Here is a 26,206-nt window from a genome sequence, read left to right as displayed (position 1 = left end):
CAACTGCTGCTTCCGTCATCACGATTTTGTAATCTATTGTAATTAGATTCTGAGGTGGAAAACAAGAAATAAAATCTAACAATTTATAAAGTCTCTGAAAGGATAACATTTCTTTTTGCTGAATTACTACATGCTGTCCTTCATATCCCAATGCCACATGGCAGTCAATTCAGGGTGGGAATCAATTGGCTTTCCCCTTGGAATAATTTAATACATATCTTTTAGTGATTTTCTCTATAAAAACAAACACTTGTACTGTCCCGCAAACAAAATGTACAGAACGTGACATTCTTGAAGAATTTCAAGATACACAGGATATCTTCCTTGTGTTATTGTTACAAGTGTTATCCTGAAAGTTAAAATTTACATATGGCAACATTCAAATGAATTACAACAAAGTGGCTTTAACCATAAACTCCTAATCAAGTGACAGGATTTCTATTTGGTTTCTTTTTTGTTTGCCATTACAAATTATCTCCTTTTATTTCTAGAACTATAAAAATATCTTACAGGGAAATTACTTAGAACACCTAAAATTATCTAATGGATTGCTTTAGCTGCTTTTGCACCTGGAATTCCTCCCCTAACTCTCTGAGATGATAAAGTTTGGGTCACACATCGGATTGCCAAGGCCAGCAACCATGACTATGAAACAGGGTGAATTTAGCAGATAGGAGATCATTTACTGATAGGTTAGACACTTCAAAGAGAAATCAGTGCTCCAGGCAAGAGTTCCATTTCACAATGCTGGGACAGGGAAGTACATTTGCAAGATGATTCAGTTTTATATAAAAAAAATACCAATTCATACACTCTGAGACTTCCCAATATGAATCCAAGTACATGAAGAGGTAACATTAAGAACTGCACTGCAGATCTGAATTGTCTTGTTAACACAGATACATCCAAAGACTGTTATTTTGTGTAGTACCTTAACAATTTCCTCGCCACTGACATGTCTCAGTCTTCCTAGGATATCCATCACACGATCTGGGTAAGCTTTCCATTTCAGTAGAGCAAGCAGATCCACTGCAAAACAGAGTCAAAGAGCTAGGATCTATACACAGAGCAAAGAAGGGCAACCCCAGACCCAACTGAGATTCGTAACACAACAGTTCTGCTCTTGTAGCTCAAGTATCTTGGAAGAACTAAAAATAAAAACAAAGAAAGCAAGGAGAAAAACAAGCAGTAAGCCCTATGCTACTAACAAAGAAACAAACGGAGGAATGGTAAAGTTTAAAAAAATAAAATATTGCAGCCTTCCCTATGGTGACTTGACACTAAGTTGCAAACAATTCATTTTTGTCTTCCTGTGCCTCAAGAACATTACTGTACTTGGTAACCCTGCAAAAGCCTAACAAAACAAACTTTGGATTGTGTAAAAGCGCTAGCATTAGATTTTTTGTTCTTTAATCATTTAATTAATATTGCCTTTAATTTAACATATTACATGTTACACTTATAGAAATGCCTGCCACGTCTCTGCCCTTTCTCAATAACCCTATTTCCTCAAAAAAATGTTTCTGCTTATTTCAATAGTGTTCGTTAAAAAAAAAAATCACAAAATTGTAGCAAAGCAGTATTTTAGTAAAGTAAACAGAGAGACCACAAGAATACACATCTGCCCTGCTGCCAAGATGCCTGCTGTCTTAGGCAATTTGGAAGGACCAGCTACTTACCATTCTGGGTCAATTTGGTAGAAGAAAGCTGTGTGGAGACTGAAAAGGTCTCTTTGGTGCTGCGCTGGAAAATGAGACTGGAAGGGATGTTGGGGCAGCCATTGTAGTCCTCTTTGCAGCAAGGCAACCCCAGGTAGAGTGCGTGATTATTAAATGTGCTATTCTCATCACACTGCAGATACAGGAAAGGAAATGGAATTTTACTTGGTTTATTTATTTCATTCCACACACACATACTGATAGCAATTGCCTAACGGTACTTTTATTGATCTTCTGGGTGCATAAAAACAATTCTAAGAAAAAACTGTGCTTACCACCTTCAGGGCCTGTATATACACAAAACCCAGCTTTAGAAAGTGTGGTCTCCTAACAACTGACTCTTTAGAATTTTTTGGGATCTTCCAACTGTACAATTTAGTGTTGCTGTCTCAAAATCATTTCTGAGGAAATAAATCAAGGTAAATCAGCAGGAAGAAAGAAACAAAAAGAAAATAAAACAAAACCAAAAAAAAAACACAAAAACACCACAAACCCACACTCAAAAACCAACCCAAAATCTCTTGCTAGAGCCTCATTGAATTGCAGCATTGTAACATGATACACATGAACTTTCTGGGCATTACAGCATAATTTCCTAACAAAAACATACAGAGTAATCCCATAAACTGGTGAAGCTACTGAATGCTCATTAAAACTAGTATGCTTGAATTCAAAATAGACAGGATTAACAGATGATAAATCATCGTTACCTCAGGAGAAAAGGTGAGTTGCCCCTATAATAGAAGGATGTATCAATACCCAGTCATGTGAGTTGGAATTTATAAAATGTTGAACCTACTTTTAATCTGTTCCTCACATTCTTCTAATGTGGGGAAAAAAAACATGATAATGCAGTGATAGTTACTTATTGAAACTAAAGTAGAGATCAGTAGGTAGAAAGGCTGCAGAGAAGATATGGTACCTTATAAACATAAAGTTCATGGATATCATCTGACAAGGTAGTGCCATCATCTCTCATCAGTGGAGTGAAAGCGAAACCAAAGAGCTTCTTTTCTCCCTTGTCTTTTGCTGTAGCAGGAGATAGAAATAAGGAGTCATATTTGTACATTCTCTGTTCACAAGGTTATTCACCAAGTTTTGTGCATTCCTAACAAAAAACATACAGGTTACTTAAGAATCAACATATAACGTACTACCATGTCTAATTCTATGCAAGTCATCAACAAGCCTCAAAAAAAGTAACAGAATAACAAAATAATAGAATAGAATAATATTCTATTGGGTAGGGAGGGACCTCTGAAGATCATCTAGTGCCAACCCCCCTGCCAAATACAAACATGCCAATCATAGTAAAATATAAAGTGAACATGCAGTAAACAAAACTTTCAGTAGGAAAACACAGCAAAAGAACAGCAGGGACAGGCAACTACAAAATGCCGTGGCCTGCACTGATTGCTCACAATGTTTTGAATGTGTTGTTTAACAAACGTAGCAACAGGCTAACTAGTAGTGCACCTTTATGGTATTTTAAGTTAGCACCCTTCTCCTGCTCTCCACACCTTAACAGCCTCATCTAAATATAAACTGACAATGGAAAGACCGCAGCCTTTTTACATTTCTTTTGGTTATGTTCTGCACTCACTGGAGCAATGTCTGAACTCAAACCGGAGGTGAGACCCACGAAACCTGTCTATGGGGATGGGCAACTTGATGATTTCCCCCCATCGAGGGCTGTTATTGTGGTAAAGAACAAAAGAGTGGTATGCACTTCTGCTTGGCTCTCCTGAGCCCAGGCTGATGCAGTCCTGGAACAAAAGAATACAATTTAAGATTAAAAAGACATCACATCACTACAGATGAGTTATTTTATTACATGGTGACAATCTTCACATAATTCATATATTCCTGTAGACATAAAGGAAGAGTCAGAAGCAGAAACTCAAACACAATGAAATCTGAAATTTTTGAAGAGATTTTAAAACCATGCTTTGGGTCAAAAGAAAAGGTGGAACACCTATGATAATGGATGAATTACAGTATCTTATTATTGAAGCTCAATTATTATTTAACCAATTTTCTATCAAGAATTGGACAGATACAATAAACAGACATCCAAATAAACACATGTCCAAAAAAGGACCTAATAGGCTCATCAGATGTAATATTAGACATCTCTGGAAGTATCATTTGATGGTTTCTTCTTCAGTTATCTCAGTTCAAAATTGTACCTGACTTTTACAAGGTCTTAAAAACTTTGGTCTTTCAAAATGATAATCAGCCAGTGCCTCACCAAGTAACCCAGAAAATTCTGATTTTTTTTTTTTTTTTTCCATTAGTGGCAAGCAAAGACTTCGTTAAATTGTTACTACCTGAAAATACCATGGTATCTAAATTTCTGCTTTTATAACTAAAAAGCTCAGGGATCTTATCAAAATACAGATGAAGAGAAAAATGAATTCATTTTATTTTCGAAGTGTGGAAATCCTCCGTCACAACACAAGAGAAGGAAGTTAAGAGAAATATGAAGTCCTGAAATAAAAACATTAGAAGGTCCCTTGTAATGAAGACATGGAACTTGAGGCACCTTTTCTTTTATGAGTCCTAAACTATACTCCAGTCCTAGCACTTAAAAAGTAATCCAAAAGATCTGACATCTTATAAAACTGTGCAGAAAAATGACAGGTTAGAGATTCTTCCCTTTTAATATCTCTCGCAATAATGAATCCAGGAAGAAACTGAAGCCAAGCAGGACCAAAAACAATGCATGCAATATAAATCCTGACATGAAAACACTCCACACGGAACAGAGTCACGACAAGACGAACTACAGGTCATTTCCCCAAGGCATCTCTAAATTCTATTCCAAGAAACACTGTCAATGTTGATTTGATTTGGTCTTTTTCATGTGTAAGCAAGGGACTATCATATCAAGTCATATATATCCCATTAACCAGATCCAGTTAGTTCAGTCAGTGCTAATATTCTTCTGACTTTCAGAAAGCTAAGAATTTGTGAAGGAGCCCAAAAACAAAGAAAAATTCACTGTCATCCTGGGATTCAATGCAAGAACAGTCTTTCTGGACAGAGATTCATTGTATGCTACAGCACGTACCCCCAAAACTCAGTCCTCTTGAGTTTTTGTAACCATATGGTATTTGCCACAATCCAGGCATAAAGGCGTTTTTTGTTTTCTTTTGTTTTTAAATAGAGCAACAACCATTGAACTATTGCACATATTTACATGCTGGCGTGAGAGTAGTGGTTGGCAGCAGTGCCAATGCCTGCAATCTCCTAGTAATATTTTCGGATAAATGTAACTTGCTGGGCTTAATGCAACCTTTCCAAAAGCTCATTTTGCATTAGGTTCCTATGAGAAAGTAAAATGGTACTGCTTTTATAACGTACAGGAAAAACTGAAATTTTAATCAGCTTTTTTTTCTGCTGTCTCAAAAATCGACCTGTGAAATCTTTTTCGTTGTTGTTGTTAACTGTTCTGTGTCTACACATTTATACTACTATTATACTACTATCTATAGTCGGAGGAGAGAGGATTATTAAATCTTCAACTCCGGGTTGTGAAGTGATGCGCAAAATACCGACATGATACTACTCTCTGTATGCCTAGCCTCCAGGTGACCCAAATATGCAGGTGAATTAGAGGGCATGGGCAAGTAAGGGAGGCTAAACTAGAAAAACGATCCGGTAATAATTTTTATAATTTAAGGTATGTTCTGCAACAAGTAAGATATTCTTGCTACCAAAACAGAAAGTGAGAAATGTGTCCATTTTTAAAAAAAAATATTTTTATTTTTCAGATTACATTGAAAGATAGTAGTAATTGGGCAAAACCATTTTGAAAAGAAAATACTCATTTCCCTTTGAACAGCAATGCATTCTGCATACAATTTCCACTGCTTTCAACAGGAGTATTTCTGGGCCAAGATATACTCAACAGCAATACGGATTTGGGACAGACAGAATATTCTTATTAACACTTAGTATGGTTCTGCTGAAGTCTTTGCAAAGCCACAATTCAGATTAGGATTGTGCTGCTGGTCAGGAAAAGTTTATTTTTAGTCTTACAATCAGATGAAAATGTGGACGTTCTCCATCAGTGTGTAACTCAGCACACACTTTCTTATTTGGCAGTGTCTGCTTTAGAAATGCCATAGGTCAGGAACAGTAGTGCTTTGGGGTCAACGATTAAACTTTCAGTGTGCTGCCCATGCTATTGTTAAGCCTGAATTGGGTATTTTTAATTAGCTTCTCTACTATGCTAGCAATTGAAAGTTATTGAATTAACCTTGTAATTAGAAAAACAAAATGGAAAGATCCTTCATTTCCAATAGCTACACTTGACTGCGAATGCAACCCCAGGTCACGCAAGGGATTCAGAGGACAGGCAACCCAAACAAAGCAATTCACCTCATCAGTATAGCACAAGCCCTACCCAACACACATCTTATTCTTTGCATTTGTACTGAAAAAGGTAAATTAGACTCCTCTTGTTGTAGCATTAGTATTTTCTTTTAGATTATGCTGAATGACTGAAATGAAAGTTCCCCACCTAGCAGTCTCTTTACAGCTGCTTCTTTCCCTTCCAGTTAGGAGTACAGTTATATTCTGTCTTTGAGTGAAATTGGCTTCCCTCCTAGTGGAAAGTGGCAGATTCTAACATACTGCTCTAGCTGTCTGTACTGGAGATTACATAAACCAGATGTCTGCAGTGAAAAATAAGCCATCTAGGGTTTAAAACTAAATTTTTAATATAAAAGGTGAAAAAACGCCCATATATGGGAATACTAAAATAACCCAAACTAATAAAGCTGTGTTAAGTTTTAGATATCCATCAATACACAGACTTCTCAAATTTCATTGTGCAGGTACGACTGTTAGAAATGATGGAGGTCTCTGCTCTCGAGGCTTTTCACCTGAAGCACGGGGACAATCTAGAGGATGACCTTTGCCTGTATTCAACAGCTAAAATCTGCATTCTGAAAGTTGAGATAAACTGGAAATCTACTTCTTACAGAGCTGAATCCTTGTAAGTTTCAAGGCATTTCTATAGACTTGGAACAGCCATATACATTTAATGGGGTCAATCGTCTTCTACATAGACATTATCACTGAATGGTAAAGATAATCCACCAAGTTGAGATTAATTCCAGATGGCTGTCTCATTTGCTTTACCTTTGGTAGATGAATTTTCAGAATTTCTGCATCAAGTAGAAAGTATATCAGTGATAAAAAGGTAACACATGATTAGTTTCCAAACTCATTTCTAAGTAGCTGTTTCCTTCTCATATGTGCGTATGATTTTTCCTTCAAATTGCCATTTCGAGCTTTAAACTAATGTCTCTATATTCAGTTAAACTGATGTTTGGTTTCATAAGTAAATTTTTCTTTCTACTCTGCAATAAAAAAGAATAAACATGGAACCTCAGCAGTGAGAAGGAGTTCGTATTAGAGTTCAGCTTTTATTGTCCTTTATAGCCCTTTAACTTGTCTTTCAGTAGATATGCCAGCTTGTATCTTTAAGAATTTCCTACACAGAAAAATTACAATGATTCCATGTTTGAAATGCAATGTGAGGCATCATTAGACTTCATGAACCAAAGATCTCCCTAACATAAACCTAGTATGTTTATTGCTTTGACTGAACTACATTGAGGGGCAATAACAAAAACTGGTACAAAAGTTATATTTTAAATATGCAATTTGAATTTAAAAACCACAGAAGGTCCTTCATGTATAAAGTCTCTCTTTCACAATGAATATATTCGCATTAATTTTTTAATTCGGATTGACTACCTTTTACTGGTTTTTGTGAGCTTGCACCAAGCCTGATCCCCAATCTCAGGTACAGCCCTGAAGTACTGCTGTAGTAATGACAGGCAAGGGTAAGAACGAGGTAACTTGAGAGTGACTACGCCAGCTGAAAACTGAAGAAGTTATGACTGATGATGTCTAGAAATTATACGGCTTTCATACTTAACCATTAGCCACAGTTAGATAATGGTAGCTAATTATGCTCTGTGTTAGGATTTGAAGATGTTGATACTGCACTTTGAAGGGTAAAGACCTACACTGGTCTTTGGCAGATGATACAGCAATGATTAAAAATACACGTCACTCAATGTGAAATGCATGCCTAAAGCAATTAAACAGAAAAGGATTGTGATCTTCCAGCAACAGCTTTGAGCAGAAAACAGTTCCTTACAAGAGATGCACTGAATTTTTAATCAAATCATAAGCAATAGTAGTAACAAAGGAAACTTCCTCTTTCAACTCAAAAAAAGATTGTGGCAATGAGTTTGACACACAAGCACTTTGGTTTTTAGACTGTTCTATTAGAATATCTTCAAAGACCATTCTATTGCATTGAAGGTTTAAAAAAGGCATAGGACAAGTTATGATTAACGCATTAATACAGCCATTTCTCCATTCTTGATAGATGTTTATGTCAAAATACTATGTTTATTTTTCTATTTTTACTCTCTCCAATCCAAACAAACTTGATTTATCTACCTTGTTCTTTTCATTAATACTAGAAGTAAGAACAGGGGAAGAAAGAAAAACATTGAACATCACCATCCACAGCTGGCATGGAGTCATTCCAGGGTAAAAGCCAAGATCTTGGAAATAAGGCTACTTATTTTTCAAAACTAATCTCAAAGCCATAACACCAAGAAGTCAGACTTAAATCAGTCTTTCTTGTAATCATATTTCCTCATGTTGTACGATACACTGTTTCATACTCCAATTTTCTTTTTACTCCAGCCACTGACATCACATTTTGAAATTACACAAGTTTTTCAGTTTATAAATTTTTCTCCAAATCCCCTTTTCCCGTATGGTGCAATGCTCCAAATTCTTTCAAATTTATAAATGACCACTTCCTTCATTGTAATAGTTTAAAACCTTAACCAAAACCCAAAATAGTAAGAACTAATCTTAATTTAGAATTTCCCCGGCCTCAGAGACAACAAACCAAGGCAACACGTGTACAGAGCAAGCAGATGGCACTTGAAGCTCAAATAGGAAACAAGCACTTACCTTCAAGATTTCTCCATCCGCATACAGAACATACATGGTCACTTCAATGTTCTTCTGCACACTTTTCCCACCTCTTTCAAAGTCTCCCTTTTCTAATGTCAGGTATAAGTCATTGCGTATGTCACCTACAGCAAAAGACAGAGGCATGTGCTTAAATTCACTACGGATGACTCAATGCCTATGTGAAACTTATTTTGATTCTGCAAACCATTTTCAGTGTTCTGCAAGACTACGACTGATGCCCAAATCATTCCAAGCAGCAAGTTAATTGTTAATAAAGATGGACATTTTAACATCAATGCATAAAATCAGACTGTTGTTAGTAATGCCTTTATTAAGTGTGAACTCCGAATAAATACTTGCTTTATTGTTTGTGAGCAGAGAGGGGAAAAAACCACTGTGAGTTTGCCTAGTTATCTGACTTGCAAGTATCAGGCTTCCTATTTCCAAGATGCTTTAAAATGAATATTTTTGTGGTGATCAGCAGAAAATTAAGTTCATTTAGCTCGTCTTATTTTCTATATATTGAAATTGTCTTTTTATCATGATGACAAGTAAAAGCAGCCTTCTTGGAAACTCTGCTGTAATTCAGCTGAGATGGATCGAACAATTATTAAATTATTTCTCTGCCAGATTTCTGGCTAGCGCCTCGTATTCATACGCATGAATGCATGAAAGTGGACAGTATGGATAATTGCCAATTTCTTACTACCTCATTTTCAAGTGCTTTCAGAGAAATGACTGTATTTGGAAACACAAATGCTGGCATCTCTCACAGGTCCATATTATCCTGCATTTAAGGAATTCTAGTTCAATTATTATTTTAAGAATTTGGTTTAGTAAGTGCTGCTTTCACAACTACTGGAGTCAATTTTAAAACGTGCACCAAAAGGATAGCAGGTAGCATATATTTCTCTGTAAGATTTAGTTATTGTTACCATTTCATGGCGGTTCACTTATCACTTTTTATTTGCCACAAAGAGAAATGTACTAAAGGGCAATGCAAAAAAATAGATATAAAAAAAAACTAAAAAAAATTAAACCCTTTCAAGGCAAGTATTTGGTTAAGCAGCCTCAAGAGACTAAATAATGGAGTAATGGAATGGTTATCCAGCAAAGCAGGGACTCCTCCAATGTCTGATTTCTTCAGCCTCAGTACTTGGAGAAGCTGATGCAGTTAAATCTGTTTATTAATCAGAAGCACAATGAAATAAGCAGCATATGCTTTCAGGCAGCAAGGGATATCCTTTTGCGTCTGTCAAAGATGTGCTTCAAATTTTTCTTGAAGTCTTTAACCCCACATAATTTGTTCCTTATTCTACTGTGGGGACAAAGGATGGAAGCTTTCAGTCTTGGCTTTACTGTCATTTTTATTTCTGGAGATAAGTACAACTTTTTAAGCATGGAAAATACGACCCTGTAGCTAACATGCAGTGCTTTCTGCTAGGAATTCTTTACGAATGGGAATCTGTATGCAAAATGTCCTTCTTTTTGCATCAACGTTGGATCTCACTGTGGATTCACACAGAGCTGACTGCTTGAAATGCCTCACAGCTAGAGGTATGAAAACGCTGTGGTTCATTAACGGGAAAAAGATGACAGCAAGAGGCTCATGACAGCCCTCAAATATTTGATCTTTTTTTTTTTCCCTTCAAAGAATAGCCATCAAATGCAACACTGTGCAGAGAAAATTATCTGTGCATTTTTCTTGCTGTTCAAAATACAGATAAGCTACCTATATGTTGACTACAGGAATATCAAGGAAATATAAAAGTCCTCGTAAAAGACAGTCTAAGTGAGGGCTTTTGTTTCGAAACTCCTCTTGCTTAACAGACTCCAGGCCTTTTTTCATAGCAGTGTGCACAATGAGTAAAGAATTCAATTTATATGCTATAATTCTTAATAGAAATTAATTGTACTCACTACAATTAGCGTTTTGGAGATTCCTATTTATAACCTCTTCTCTGGAAGACAGTCTTGCTATACAAAGTCCAATGTCAGATTGCAAATCATTTTCCAGCCTAAATTAAACGCAGCATTTGAAGCATCTTATCTTCCATTAAGCTTAACAGGAGGGATATTACCTCACTAATTGAAAAAAATGCCTGTGGGCTGGGGGCAAAAGAACTAAGATAACAGCGGATTTGTATCAAAATGAAGGAAAAAGGGGGAAAAGTACTTGAGTGAAATGCAATGGTGCATCTTCTTTTATAAAAATAGTTTACAGAAACTTAAAAAAAATAGAGAAGGCCATTACACATAGCAAAAAATAGGAAAGTAAATGTATCTTTATATTGGGTCTACGTACAGCCAAAAAGCAGCTGACTCTCAGGTACTTAGCTCATCAGTTTCTTGAAGACCTTCAGTTAAAACAATAAACTCAAACACTTCAGTTTGATGGTGTGTAACAACGAAAATAACCTTCCTATAAAGAACGAGCTCCTTTTCCTAGCACATTAAAACCACACCTCTTGCTGAGACCTTGCAAGCCATTTTTTCCTCTGACGGCTACTGTCAAGATTTTTTTTTTTTTAAACTCAGATGCACTAAAGGACTGCTCAGAAAATAGAACAAATGCTTGAACACAGAGCAGATTATTAAAATTTTTGAGTATGCAAATTGCAAGGCTAGAGGCAACATTCTGCACAACAGCATCCAAGCACACGAACAGATAGCACCGTGCAGCTTGTCTGTGACCAACCAGGAAGTGTCAGCAGCAAAACCAAGTGATCCTTGTCAGCTTTACCACCAAATGACAGCTACGTATTCATGTCAAAAATCTGGGCCGATAGAGCTTTTCCCTTACTTAATTCCATCTTAAAAAGGAAAAGAGATATTCATGAAGAGCTTGTTCAACAAAGCAGGCAATTCATCCCCTTTGTGTGGCAAACTACTGTACCAGCAGTCCTGGCTCCGAAGGGACAATAACGCTTCTCTTGCGTTTTGAGAGAAAAACCAGTGTGGTGCAGCAGGCTGGATCACGCAGGCCCCTCGCATCTTCACACGGAGCACAGTGCAGACTATAAAACTGGGTTAGCTTTGGCCTCCTTTCATTAGTACAGGAGAAAAAAGTGCTAGAAGGCTAGTGGGCCAAAAGTACTTAGAGATTACAGCCTGTGCGTGACGTTTTACATAAGCTGTTCCTGAGATTCATTCTTTATGAAACATTCTGAGATATAATATTCCTTACAATAGAAAGAATTATTTTGGGATGTATGCAGCTCTTCACTTAACCTCACTTTTTTTTGGCCTTTTTTTTTTGGTCAAATATACAAATTTACTTTAATCTACAAGTCATGATTTATATTGTTGGGCGTTTTGTTTATAATGAAGTGAAATCCTATCACCTAAAACTATTTTAATGGTTATGGGGGAAAAAAGTGGAAAAGAATATGCAAGTCACATACTGATTTTGTGTTTGCAATATAAAGAAATGCCCTGGAAGACTTCCAAATACTTATTTTAAGGACTTAGTAACATTAAATGGTCCAGTGGACAATAATTGACTAGTATCTATTAGAGTAAGTAGTTTGTATGCTGGTAAGATTTGCAGGCTTTCCACTACAAGACTAGCCAATTATTTGAACTGCAAAGTATTAACAATTTACAGAAACAGTCTGGATTTAATCTAACATTTTTTTATTTTTTATTTTAAAGGAATCCTAAGTTTTTGTACACTGACAGGAATGGTCCCTATGCTGAAAAAAGGTTACACCAGAAGTTCATACTGGCAAACAGATCTCAAACATCTTAATTCTAGCAAATTTGTTTTTTAAGAGATCCAACGCTGAGAGTCTTCTCATCTCTCTAACATCACTGGGGTTAGAGTCTTTTTGAAAATACTGGCATTTTACTGAAGAATGCCAAATCTTAGAGAGCAAATGGGCAAGAAATGGTTTCTGAAGAAAAAAAAAAATAAAAAAATCACACATTTATATCCTATACACGAACATCTTCACAACACCCTCAGTCAGCATCACCTTGCTGACTTCAGTGCAGTTACAGCGACTAAGCCCAAGGGTTTGCCTCTGTAAGATAGGGGCCTGTGAGTAAGTAAAATCTTTGAAACAAACTGAAGTGCGGAATACTGATAGAGCTCTATAGAAGGGTAACTGCTCTTCTTTCTGGGCAAGAGTATCAACTGTTCCCTGGCTGGACAGCTGTTCTGCAGTAGTGGTGAGGCCATTGCACCAGAGCAGGGTGCCAGGAACTGGCATCTGACCTCAGCCGCCCATTACTCCCTCATGCTAAATAATAACTTCCTCCAAATTACGACCAGGCACCTACTTCTGAAGTGCTGTAATTTCCACACAAACAAGGTTAACAGAACGGGCCCGCAATCTGCTCTGTGATCATGTTGCTTTTTGAAAAACAAATTGAAAAAAAAAAAAAAGAGAAATCATCAAAGTGCACTGTCTGGAAAGTGTCTCAAATGCCTCCTGGCTGACTGTTGTGATCCTGCTCTCAGTCATTTCTGAAAACTTTTAAGAGTGCCAGGCCTCACGCTGCACGATGTTCCCTTCCTTGAATGAAGTCATCTTGACACTGGTGTAAAAATCTACTGAACTGCGTGCTGAATTACTGGAAGAGGCCTGATAGTCATGGCATGCAACTATTTGCCAACACTGGGAATAATATTGTATCAGGAAGGGGAAACAGTTTTTATCTACTGCTTACATACCAAATTATTTTTTTCCCTTCTATAAAAAGAACATCACACAAGTTTAACTCTGTGCGATCCTCTAGTTTTTGGTGAACAAAATTCTCAAAGTGCTTCAATTCTTGTAATTAAAGAAGAACGAGGAAAAGGAACAAGCAATACTTACTAGATTATTTGCTATCCATTGTTGGACTTCCATGCATGGAAAAGAATTAATACAATGCTCTTTTTAAATTCAATGATTTCCCCAAAACAGTTTCCTGCCAGTAGATTTAGGTTGAATTTTTAATACATTTTGTCTGATCTCCTCCAGCTTAGTATTTTTGTTTTCTGGACGTTTATTAATGACAAAAACATTTTTTATTCCCCTTGTAAATATTTTTTGTCAATAATTATCACATAATTGTATCTTTTAGTCTCATCAGTTTTGTTGCCCTGAATATTCTGGAAATATCTGATGAATCCTGCCACGTCTGATTTTGAATGTATTTTTATTTTTGCCATGACAGTGATCTCTGAAAGAACAGATGCTGAGATATTTCTCACCTTTGCTGCTGGTTCATAAGCCATATCTACTAAACTGGTCTGAAACGCTGTGGTATGAAAACAGACTGGTAAGACAAATCTATGTCCCTCTGTTACCAAAGTTTCTCTATAATGTTATGATTTATTACCTTTACCAATCCCCAACATTCCATGAAAGATATGAAAATGGGAAAAAGCAAGCAATAAGCAGACATTACACAGAAAAGCAGAAACTTACACCCAACTATCTTCATCTCTGCATCAGAAAGAAAGGGGAGAGAATAAAAGGAAAGAGAGAGGAGCCAGGAAATTAAGACAAGGAAAGAGAAAAAAAAAAAAAGAGAAAGAAACATCACTTACAAGTAGAAGATGAAGCATGCACTTTTCATCAGAGGATCAAAGTAAAAGACAGAATACTTATCAGCACATGGGGAAGGGAAGGGATGTCCTTTGGGGAACTGACAAACGCCATGCCTATGCAATAGATTTCTGATCAGCAAGTTCTGTATACAAATAAAGTTGCAATCCAAAAGGCAAGCAGCACATGCCTCATTGCTTTTATCTCTGGGGAAAGGTAAAATTGTCAGGATCAGATGGACGCTCTTAAACCCAATAGCAATTTAGAAGAAAAACAAACAAAAAACAACAAAAACCCACCACCTCTTTGCGAGGCTGGTTTGACTGAATCCTTTCCAATTCGGACAAAAAAACATAGAATTCTTCATGATGCTCTTCTCGGGTCACAATACGATAGGAAACAACATTTTATGCTTTGAAATGAAGACAGGCATGGTTAGGTTAAAGGATATTTACATTTTTTCTGCATAACCATGCAAGATATAAGCACATAAAGACCAGTTTAACTTTATTCCTTAATGATGACCACTCATGTTGGTCTTAACTGTGTGAGGGAAAAGTGCACTTGATATAGGAACTAGGGCTACTAGGTAGGGTAGAAATTGTGTCAGGGTAGAATTGAGTGGTAACACACAGCTACAGAATTTTAATGGTTAATCTGTCTATGCTTGAAATGAATTCCTGTTAAAAAAGAAAATGAAGATGTTAAAACCTATGACCAAGAAGATTCATTTAAAATGTTAGAGCTATTTGCTTTTTTAAATATAGATTTCTTGGTTCAGCAGAATGATCACTGCATATTTTAACAATACTAGATGACATAGCCTGTATCAATTAATTCATCAAAATATTTTTTAAAATCACACTGTCTCAAAAAAGCAGCATCCACTTGCAAAATACAAGCCACGAACTTTCCGTGTTCTTCTCAGAGGGGAAACCCTATCTTTCATGAGAAAGAAACAGTTCTGAAGCAAAGCAAGGAAAAGGTAGATTGACAAAGACAATTAAAGAAGCAAGCATGGTTGAGAACTGCTAAAAGTACACAACAGACTTCTTGTTTGTTTGTTTTGTAAATGACATCTTTTCTAATTCCAGACAATACTAGTACAGCCAGTCTGATTCTGGTTGTAATAACATGGGTGCAAAGTACATTGATGTCCACTCAGCAGATCAATGTATCTCTACATTAACCCAATTCCAAATATATTATCATCTTTACATCCCTGTATTCTCCAGTAATTGTGGTTCCCACAAAAAAAAAAAAGAAAAAAAAGAAAAAAAAAGACATTAGTTAGCAACAGCGACTTAAAAGAATATCTTTTGAGGATGACAAGCTGAAAAACTTGTATTCCTTGAAAACTTGGCTGACCAGAGCAGGGAAGATCGCCACTGTACATGTACAGTGAGCCCTATGATGGGAGCACTGCAGACATATGCCGTGGATTCTGGTTTTAATTTAGTTAAATGTCCAAGATCTCAAGGCTGAATATCATGAAGATTGTAACAATATACCTCTGATTACCTTTGCATTGAGGCAGTTTTCTCTAGAGTTCTTAACTAGAGAAAATAAGTTTGGAAATTTGAATCAGCTGCAGTGAATAGAGTATCTTTAAAGCTTAGGGTAGGAACACCTTTTGGCTGAAAACTGCTAACCTGCTTATCCAACCCCTGGACAAAAGCATCGCTCAAAACAGCGAAAGCACAGGGAAGACAGTCTCACTACGCCAGGCTGCATAAACAGGCCAGGACCCAGAAAATGACAAAATATGAGGGGGAACACTGAGGTCACAAAGCTATTCTTTAAGCTTGCTATTAAAGAATAGCTAAGCTATTCTTTAATTCAGTGGTCTGAAGGTCTTAAGGGACAGTTTTACACAATGCAGAAACCAATTTTCAGGAGAATCTGTTCAGTTGTACAGGTATGTAAATGTTTTTGATGTTGACTTTTCTAGCTGTGATCTAGCTTTTCTACCTGAAGTATCTAGCTGCGATCTGAATTACAGCAGACCAACATGCAGGAGTTATGTCTGCATATCAACATGTGATATTTAATCTTTTCTGTATTTGATTGTATTTGTTTAAGACTGAAACTGCTATAAGGTCACCAAAAACTAAAATTTGTAATTGTACTGAACTGATACTGATTTAAGGTTATTTCAATACACTGAGCCATAAACTATACTAGCTGTTAAAGTTACAAACTAGGTGTTAAAGCCTACAAACAGCTAAAGCATCCCTTCAACAGGGACAGGAAAGACAAGAAAGGTACGACCAACAGATACGTTTATCCCATCCAAACTCCCTGTGTAAGCCACGCTGTCTAATGTTAAAATCCTGTGCTCCCTGTGGTTTTCAAGTGCATTAGTAAATAAAACACATACTGTTCTAAACCCTTTTATTCTAGTTTCTAGAAATTCTTCCAACTTACTCTCTACTTTTACTGTGCTTCCTGAAGAGCCTCCATAATGAGGCTACAACTGCTTTTGATACTGATGTGTCACTGCAGTCTTTCCAGTAATAAAATCTGATACATTTCCCATTATGCTTTCATTAAATTTCCTGTGTCTCGAAAGTCATCTTTGGTCTTGGTTATAATACACGGCAATGATGTAGTATTTCAAATGCTATACATGCAACATAATTAGTAAGCCCATTTCCTACTACACTGTAAAAATCAAGGCTGTTTAATGCCTGTTTTTATATCTATTGATTGTATGACTGGCTAGATTCCAGTTTCCTCCCTAAATGAACTCTCGGCTACACTGGGGCTAGCTCTGCTTGTGCCAAAGACAACCATCTCAAGCTGCTGCTCCAGAATTAAGGAGCAAACTGAGTACAGCAACGCTTCAGCCAAGGCAGCTCTTGCAAGGACTAGGTGCTCTGTAAGACCAACTGGAAAATCAGACCAGATTTGCAGCCTCACGTACTGTCAACCAATGCAAAAGGATCATACTAACTCCAAAAATCTGTGTGGCAAAGTGGAAACTCTTCTGCCAGGCTTTCAATTATCATGAAGAAGAAAATTCATAGATTTTAAGATAAACATTTCTGTGCTTAGCCTACATGAGGGATATCAAACTTGGGGAAAAAATAGAGAGAACTTTCAAGATCAACTCCTGTACATGTGAATTTAACATCATCTATTAATTGTGTCCATCAATTAAAATGTTTTAGCATGCCTCCCTGAATCTGGAATTGGCATTTATTGATAAGCAAGGAAACTCTTCTATTTTTAACCTTGTTTGAGTGAAGCACCCATCCCAGTGACACTTATTTAAGGGAATTTTAGAAAAATATAATTAATATTTTAAGATTAGAGCTTTTATGTTTACCTGGCATTATGACATCAGGGAAACCCAGCTTCCTGGTAACAGAAACCCCTCTGTTAAAGATCATGGGGTTTTCCCTTCGAACCTGCTCCATGTCACCACGAAGAAGCTGAAGAGATATTATAAGTCCTGAAAAAAACAATAGATGTTCATTTTTTCAGATCTAAACTAGATGTCTGAACATGTAAGGTGAGTAGGTAAAATATTGTTTTGCCCCATGGTTAATTTAATACAAATACAAAAATAACAGAATTCTTTTTCCCTTGGAGTCATTCCAAAGTGAAATGGAAGAAAAATCTGCTTTAAGGTTAAGTCAGGAGCATAACATATACAACTACAATGTTTTAAAAATCAGAATACTTAATTTCAAAAAGATATCACAAGTTAAAGTACTTAGCATTATGTTCATTCATTGTATACAGTGCATTACTACACATGCATGAACATCACCTCCATCTGAAACACTGCATCATATAATCTTGTAGAACATCCCCAAAGTGCCTTTAGTAGTGCCTAATACCATTCAAGAAAACTCAATTTTTATCTGTTCTACTTGATTCTTCACTTATTTCATACAAGAATGCTGATTTTAATGAAATTCAGTACCTCAGCATGTCTCACAGAACCAACAGGTCAAACTAACAGAAAACTAGAGTAGGAAATGCTCAGCAGCTAACTCTTTCAATGTGACCCTTTGGTATGTCAACTGAAAAGCTCGACTAGGAGTATTTACAGAGTTAATCACAGTCCAATTGCTTTCTTAAGTTGCTTTTAATTTATAGTATACTACATCCCTAAAGGGAGGATAATGTACTGGTGAAGTTAGAGAATAAAGCATTAAGATACCAGAAAATGCCAGCACTAAGGCCAACCATGCAGGCTTAGTCTCATCTACTGAGCAAGAATTACCAGCCTCACAAAGCAACCTGAATTACATTCACATAGTCTTTTTCCACAACCTTTATTTCATTCGACGAATGATAGTCAGTCAATAGTTCTTTCTGTCCTCTCTGCTCACTGAATGGACCACCACATACCAAAACTGCCTTCTGTCCATAATCTTGCAGAAAGTTCTGAAGCTCTGTTATTTCCTAAGCTCAATATTGTTTGGCTTTACAAACAACATTTAGTCATTTTGTTAGACAAGTTTTTAGGGAAATGTAATATCCAGTCCTCACCCAACACCTCCAGTAATTAACAAATAGTATCAGAATTAATCTATTAGCTACTAGTAATAGAATTTGTAATGCATTTTTCCAGCACGATATTGACAGACAGTACTTCTGCGATGCCCTCCCACACTTTACACTCCAACAAACTTCTGCGTAGCTGCTTCTTCTCCCCAAGAGGTTTGTCATCTACTGTCCAGTCCTCTTTTCCTATCCAGCCTAGCCTCTCAATTTTTTCTGTTCCCTGCAGCATATCTGAAAGACTATCTTATGCAAGAGCTGGAGAGGTAGGGAGAGAAACAACCAGGGAGCTTTTCTCATCACAAATGTGATCTGAGCATTTTCTCATTGTAAGAGCTGGTTCGAGAGGTCCAAATTGCATTACTTATACTAAAATCATGTCAGCCTGTAAAATTATCCTGCACGTTAGGGCAATATTGCTGCTGTTTCAAGCTCCTGCTCCAGAGATGTACTAGATCTTAGTGATTTAAAGAATTATTTTAAAAAGTTGAAAACAAGAGTAAAAATCTTTTTCCCTTTCTGCACTTCAGAAAAGCTCATACCTGAAAAAAAAAGTTTAGGCAGATATCTGGCAGTGGAAATACATGCAAAGTTGTTAACAATTCAGAATAATACTTTAATAAGAAGTGGAAGATGACCTTAACTATTGTAATGAGGAAGAGCAGAGAAGGAGACCAGCTTTGGATACAGTAATTTCCAAACTTCAAAACTGTTTTATTTGCTTATTGTTGTGCTTAGTATCTTCTGTGGGACTGTGAACTGCATATTATGCTACAATAACTGAATATGCAAACAGGTGAAATTAAGACAATACTAGTATTTGGACATCAGTATGCCTTTCTGAATCATACACTCTCTTAATAACTAATACAAAGCTACCTGCAACTAAGCAGAAGGGTATCTTATTTGTTGGTTTCATTTGGAGTGGAATAGCAATGACGTACCTAAATTAGCAAACTACAAGAATCATTAAATGAGGTAGCAAGGTAAGAAAAAAGAAAGAAGATTTACTTTCCATATTTATTTGTCATTTGCCAGGAAAATAAAAATCTATTTGAAAGGTGGCAAAAACTCTGCCAGGAAAGTTACTCTCCTCACCTATTTAACGGAACATCTAGTATTAAAACTATCACAGAAAGACTTCTTGATAATTAACCTGTAGGTATAAAAGCACCATTTATTTTGTGTCAGTCAGAATTTTCTGGACAGTCAGATAAGACTAAGATCTTAGACTAATTTAACATCTGGTTTTACTTCTCTTGACAAGGACGCACATTATCCTCAGGAGAGCCACCTGGTCTAGTGCAGGGTGTCTCTGCCCATGGCAGGGGGGTTGGAATTAGGTGATCTTTAAAGTCTCTTCCAACTCAAACCATTCTATTAATCTATTAGAGCAAGTGTTACATATGTCTGATAACTGGAAGTTTTGAGGGAATCACAGGAAGAGAGGATGATCCCTGTTTTACTCAGGGAAATTCCAATGAGTACATTTAAATCCTTTACCTTCTGTGTAGCCAAGTCTGGTCACAGTAACGTGAGTCAGTGTTACAAAGAAACATTTAAAGGAGTTCTGTCAATGCTGATAACTGCTAATGCTGTATCCTCCAACAGGCTAACAGTTTTCACAAGCACAGATATAGATAGATATACAGTAAACGTAATAGCCCATAAGCTAATACTACAGCAAACCCCTTAGCTCTCTCCACCACTGAGATCTTCTGAGATAAAATTACACTACAGATATAAGGGTGAAGTAAATTTAGCACACTGAATTCACATTAATATTACCGTCAACTGTATCTGAAAAGGGAAGATATCAAGTAGATTTTTAATTCCTGGTTAAATTGGCAAAGGCAATACAGTTTACACCTGTAAACTGAAGACAATTGAATTTTACCTAAATTACACATAAGTCATCACAAGTAAGTAGAGAAATTCAGCTATGCATAATTTCACATCTCACTGAATTACTCTACTGTAATTAATTAGCATTCTCCTAATGGAAACCTTTAGCTGTACTTATGACAAAAGCACACAAGTAAATATTTACCATAGTTTGAGCTGGGTGCTGTGTATTTGGTGCTGGACTTGCGAATAATATTTTCATGGATTTGACACCATTCATTTTCATTGTTACACCTAAAATAAAAGAACACTATTTCAAGTTAAAGAGCACTATTTCAAGTTAAAGAGCACTATTTCAAGTTAAAAGCTTTCTCGTAAACCATCTTATGATGAGAAAGTCAGCATTATTGTAGAAATAACATTGAAGCTTTTGTGGGGTTTTGATGAACGAGAAAAACTCTTTTATTTAAAAGTGGAAGAAAACAAAATATTCCCATATAATTATCTCCTTTGGAGATACGGACACTTTGGAGCCTGTGGTGACTTTTCTATCATTAAAGCAATTGTTTCATTCTTCATAGTACAAAAAAAATGAGGAAAGATTCAGACATCTTTAGCTGAATTCTCTGCACACAGAAAATTAATTCCAAGCTGAAAGTAACTTGACATATATGCACATATATATTTTTCTGTTAAGCACAAAAAAGTTGGATTCAAGAAATAAAAAGTGGAATTTTGAAGATTAAATAGAAATTTGATATTTAAATGTCTCAGACATTGACACCATGTCTTTTGCTTACCTACATACTTTATAGAATGACTTAAAAATGATGTAGCCCCCAAACTGTAGGAAAAGGATATGTATACTTCTGTTTGTATTTTACCTTGTGAAATATAATTTCATAATTGTTTCACAATTGTTAACTCATCTATACGCAACTTTAATAAGCATTTTTAAATACTATTTCCATTTTCAGTTACACCTCTAAGTCCTTGATACAGTCCTTGATACAAATTACAGTACAACTATCTGTCAACAGATCTATCATATTTCCATTGAATATTTTTTCACCAGGAAAAATTCAATTGCTAATATTAGTTTCAATAATACACTGCAATTTGATGTGGATTATAACCTTGTTCTAACAATATTCATGCAAAATAGCTGGCTGCACGGTACTTGATCAAGCAATCAAATCCAGAACAGCTGGATGTACATCTACCAAATCCACCACTTAATGGCAGAGTCTATAAACAAAATTGTTCTAAATATTTCCTAATTCTGTTTTTCCTGATAGGCCATGCAATTAAAGGCTTATCTTTTTGAACAGAAAGGAAGGGAGGAATAACAGCAGGTGGGGAAACTGTGACAATCTCAGCAGAGGAAACGCGGCACCCTGACCCCGCTCCTCCCACAGCTGCCGTAGGAGGATGTTCAGCATGTTGTCCACCCAGAAAAGTCAATTGGAAAGGCGCTCTGGATTGCTTTGAAGACTGAAATGGGCTTCTGCCTTTGGGGATATGGGACTCATTATGGGAAGCTGAGGAAGAGCATATTGGGATTGTACAAGACATGAATTGAAGGGAAACAGTGGGTCAAGGGAATAAAAAGGCTCAGTCATGTATAATCAGGCTGCTGTCACCATGTTTAAGATACATTCACAACTATATTTTGTTGAATATTTACTATATTTTGCAAATATCAATATGTTGTGTGAACTTCCATTTAACTAGTATCTTGCTTATGTGTTTCTTCTGTCTTTTGGGAGAAGACATTACCACTGTCATTTGGGAGAAGACATTACTTGCCAGTTAGTCTGGATCTCGAACCTTGTGCTCGGTTTGGTGCTCCCTAATACAAAAAAGGTCTTTCTCCTATGTGAGTACGTGTTGTACGAGAAGAGGCTGAGGAAACCAGGATTTTTCAGCCTGAAGAAGACAAGGCCAGAGGGAAAACAGTAACAGCAGCTTTCTAATACCTACTAAAAGTTATTAAGACAACAGAGCCAGCCAGGTTCTTCTTGGAGAAATGCTGTAAAGCAACAGGCATAAACACAAGTAACAAAAGTTCAGACTGGATATCGGGAAAGGCTTTTCCAAGAGGACAGTCAAGCATTATTGGAACAGGTTGCCCAAAGAGGCTACGTACTCTTCATCCTTAGAGGATATGCAGAAGTGACTGGATAAAGCAACGTGGTCTGCTCTCAGCAACCTCTTCTGGTCTCACAGCTGGCTCTGCTCTGAGCAAGAGCTCAGACTAGAGAGGTCCCTCTGAACTGGGATGACAGCTCTTACTTATCTGAACATTAAAGTCGAATGGCTGTATTTACACTAGCAATGAGTAAAGCTGTATAACCAATCTGCTAGGCTCGAACAGAATCCTAGCAGGAAAAAAGTGCCATCAGTGCTATAGCTTGTTGCCGCATAATGAAGAGAGAAACCATAAATGTTGTAAAGTACTCGATGCTAGTGTAAGCACAGCTGTAATGACAATTTTACAAGTATAACAATCTGATTGAAGAACAAAAATGGAATCTCTACCACAAACAGTTCTATTGCTTAAAAAAAAAAGGTGATCATGTCTAATTGCCTTCTAGATTCAGTCATTGCTCAGATTATCTAAAGCACAAACGAAAAAATTTAAAATTCCCTACAGTCAGCAATTTTTAACTCAGCAACAATAGTGATTCTTATTTCTCCTGAAATGCTAACACATTAAATGATTAAATTAAATTTCTTTCCTGTTGACTTTTGCCTTAAAACAAACAAACAGAAAACACCAGAAAAAAACACAAACCAGGCCATAAACTTTCAGCTCCTAAAAAGAAAGGAGTCTTGAGAGAGAAGTCATTTTGTAAAACTTGTTCCAAGCATATTCATATATTTTTTTTTTTCCTTCTATTGTTTTCCCCCAAAAGTGTATAATTTTGGCAAAATTAGGCTATGATACGTACCAGCTACTATGAAGCCAATAGGGATTTTTTGGCTCCTGCATTATGGAATTGAAAATCAGTCTGGCAAAAGGAATTAAGATTATCTAGAAGAACTGGTAGCCAGCTAGTAACTTTCTTCAGTATTACAAAACCAGGTACTGTCAAGAACCATGAGACAATCCCTGCAGCCCGTTATGGTACACTTACCAATACCCAGAGCAAATGTTGATTATCATAAACACAAAAGGAATAAACAACTTGGAATAAATTAAGCATGATGTACAAATCGTAATAAATGAAAAATTGAGAAAAAACACTTCAAATAGTTACTTCCTCCCAGCATGCTATCCAAAACTATTTGCATAACTTAAAATGCTGATCAGGTTGTATTCCTCTACTACGAGGTGAGGTCAGACTGGGGCTATCCCCTGTGAAATCTTAGCTCTACCTATCCCAGCACCCCTCCTTTCACTGCGCTGGCTTTAGGTATCAGACATCTCAACTGACTGTCAGAACATACGAAGATGAAGAAAAGCTTCCCACTGTGAAATGTGTTAATTTGATTCGTGTCAGTATGGAACAATGCTAGGGCCGCATGATGAAATATAAGCTCCTATTTAAGAAAAACAGAGTGATTAGTGTACATAGTTCTTGTATCATGCAAAGGAACGATCCAGCAATTTGTGTAAATAGAGGGTTTGAAGGGCGAACATTGAGACTCGAGTCTGGGAGATAAGAGGACCAAGGAGGTTTTTTTTTAGGAAACTGCAGACTTTTGCATGGGACACTGCGCAAGCCTCTGATAACCAGCAAAGAGATCCACCAAATAAGGAGAAAGGGGGAGTTGAAGGACAACCGAAGGACAAAGCCTGGGAGGAAGATTACGAGCCTTCAGCACAAGAGACCCCCAGAAAGACCACCAGAGACTGCTACGCATGCGTCCAGAGAGGGTTTGGATTCCAAGAACTAATTATAATAACCCCGCCTTTTCTAGGAATAGTGATGAATATGTATTAGTCTAGGAGCATAAAAATCAGACACCTGATGTAACAGGTGTGCGTCCTGGTAGAGCAGAGACTCCCGGTGCACCCAGCGCTGTTTGCTTGCCTTTATTCGCTTAATAAATCACAAAAATCCTATTTGGGACTTAATCATTTATCACACCACAGTGGCACAGGAGATACTGCTTAGGCAGGGTGCCTGTGCCTGGCTGCTTTCTGCAGTTCATTCCCCTCAGGTTTTGGGGTTAGGGAAGTTAGAGTGTACATCCCTGACTATTCCTATTCCTCCATTTATAGGCCTGATGTTGATAAAATTGTTTAACCCACTCTGAACCTGCTAATTCTGCCTGCCTCCACAGCATCCTGTGGTAGTAAAATCCAGATCACTACCTGCTTCCTAAAGAAGTACTTTCTTCCATCTCTTTTTACGTGATCTCCTCCTGATTTCATTGATTACTCCTAGCTCGTGTACTCTTGTATTCAGTGAGCAACAGTTTACCATCCTCCACGAATTTATAAGACTCAGTTGCATCCCTTCCACTACCCTATTCCTCCTCCTCAAACTAAAGCTCCCCACATTTTCAGTCTCATACAGAAACTACCCCAGGCCATCAAAAATTTTAGTTGCTCTTCTCCTATCTTCTGTAAGTCCTATACCCTTCTGGGAGGGGAGATGAGATGTTCGCACAGAGCCCACAATAGGGGAGCACTTTGGTAGCCTTTCAGAACATAACAGTATGGCAAATCGATTACATTTGCACTCCCCAAAACAATCTCTCAAAATCAAAACAAAACAGGGCTGAGACATTAATGGACCATACAAAAAAGCTTTCAATTACTGTGCTGCTCTATGCGAACTCAGAACTTTAACCAATATTCAGCTTACTCAGAAGGAAAAAAATATTTTCACATTCCTTAGTCCTCTTCTCTTGCCAAGACATTTGAAATAATTTTTCCTATTGCAAATAATATTTTCCTTAAAGTAAAAATGAAAACAACAGGACAAATTTTATTCCATCCGTCATCATCACAAGATGAGAATACAGAAAATTTCTAAACTTCTATAACTTTTCAGTTGTTGTATCAGCCACCGGAGTGCAAGTTAAAACAGACTTCAGCCTCCAATGACTTATGCCTGTAAATTAAGCTGGAGCAAAGTTGTCCCAAAATCAATGGAGTGTAAATATAGCTTAAAGCCAGTTTTGTACCAACTACTGGCGTAAACTGCACTTTACATCCTGAAGACAAAGAATATTCTCCCAAGGTTGAAATGCTGGCCTGAAAACACTACCAGTAATGCATTTTATTGTGTTTTGTTATCATTTTACTTGTCTAAATACTGAATATATTACCAAATGTATTTCTGGTTTCATTAAGAATTTCCTCCTAAGCCATCCATTACCTCTTCAGGTTGGCTGGTTCTACAGTAAATTCACCATTTGGAATGCTTGCCATACTACATCAGACCCTGATGTCAAACAGATGGGGACAGAAATGCAACGTCCAGCTGGGCGAACAACAACAACTGAATTTCAAAAGGGAAAGGCATTCAGGCAATACACTACACTACATTAAGAGGAAAGAATTTTAAGACCTCGTACTGGAGAAGGAAGGAAAAGCACAAAGGATTG

At 36.9% G+C, this 26,206-nt stretch overlaps 1 protein-coding gene across 16 annotated transcripts in view; it reads right to left on the bottom strand.

Moving 5' to 3' along the window:
* DOCK3 (dedicator of cytokinesis 3) overlaps window positions 1–26,206 on the bottom strand; it is a 212,402-nt gene that overhangs the window by 67,127 nt on the left and 119,069 nt on the right. For 15 of the 16 annotated variants that reach the window (XM_035338064.1, XM_035338065.1, XM_035338068.1 and 12 more), the window contains exons 13-19: window positions 20,847–20,935; window positions 17,610–17,735; window positions 8,736–8,860; window positions 3,322–3,484; window positions 2,641–2,747; window positions 1,680–1,851; window positions 932–1,029 (exon numbers count right to left, since the gene is read on the bottom strand). In XM_035338064.1, the coding sequence (XP_035193955.1) occupies window positions 932–1,029; window positions 1,680–1,851; window positions 2,641–2,747; window positions 3,322–3,484; window positions 8,736–8,860; window positions 17,610–17,735; window positions 20,847–20,935 (880 nt within the window). Of the gene's footprint in view, window positions 1–931; window positions 1,030–1,679; window positions 1,852–2,640; window positions 2,748–3,321; window positions 3,485–8,735; window positions 8,861–14,158; window positions 14,190–17,609; window positions 17,736–20,846; window positions 20,936–26,206 lie in introns of those variants that run through there. The other variant, XM_035338080.1, reaches the window with a different exon arrangement.

The sequence above is a fragment of the Oxyura jamaicensis genome, chromosome 12 (genome assembly GCF_011077185.1).
Source record: "Oxyura jamaicensis isolate SHBP4307 breed ruddy duck chromosome 12, BPBGC_Ojam_1.0, whole genome shotgun sequence".
Taxonomy (NCBI): Eukaryota; Metazoa; Chordata; class Aves; order Anseriformes; family Anatidae; genus Oxyura; species Oxyura jamaicensis.
The sequence above is the reverse complement of the archived record's forward strand: the minus strand, read 5'-3'. Positions and strand labels throughout refer to the sequence as shown.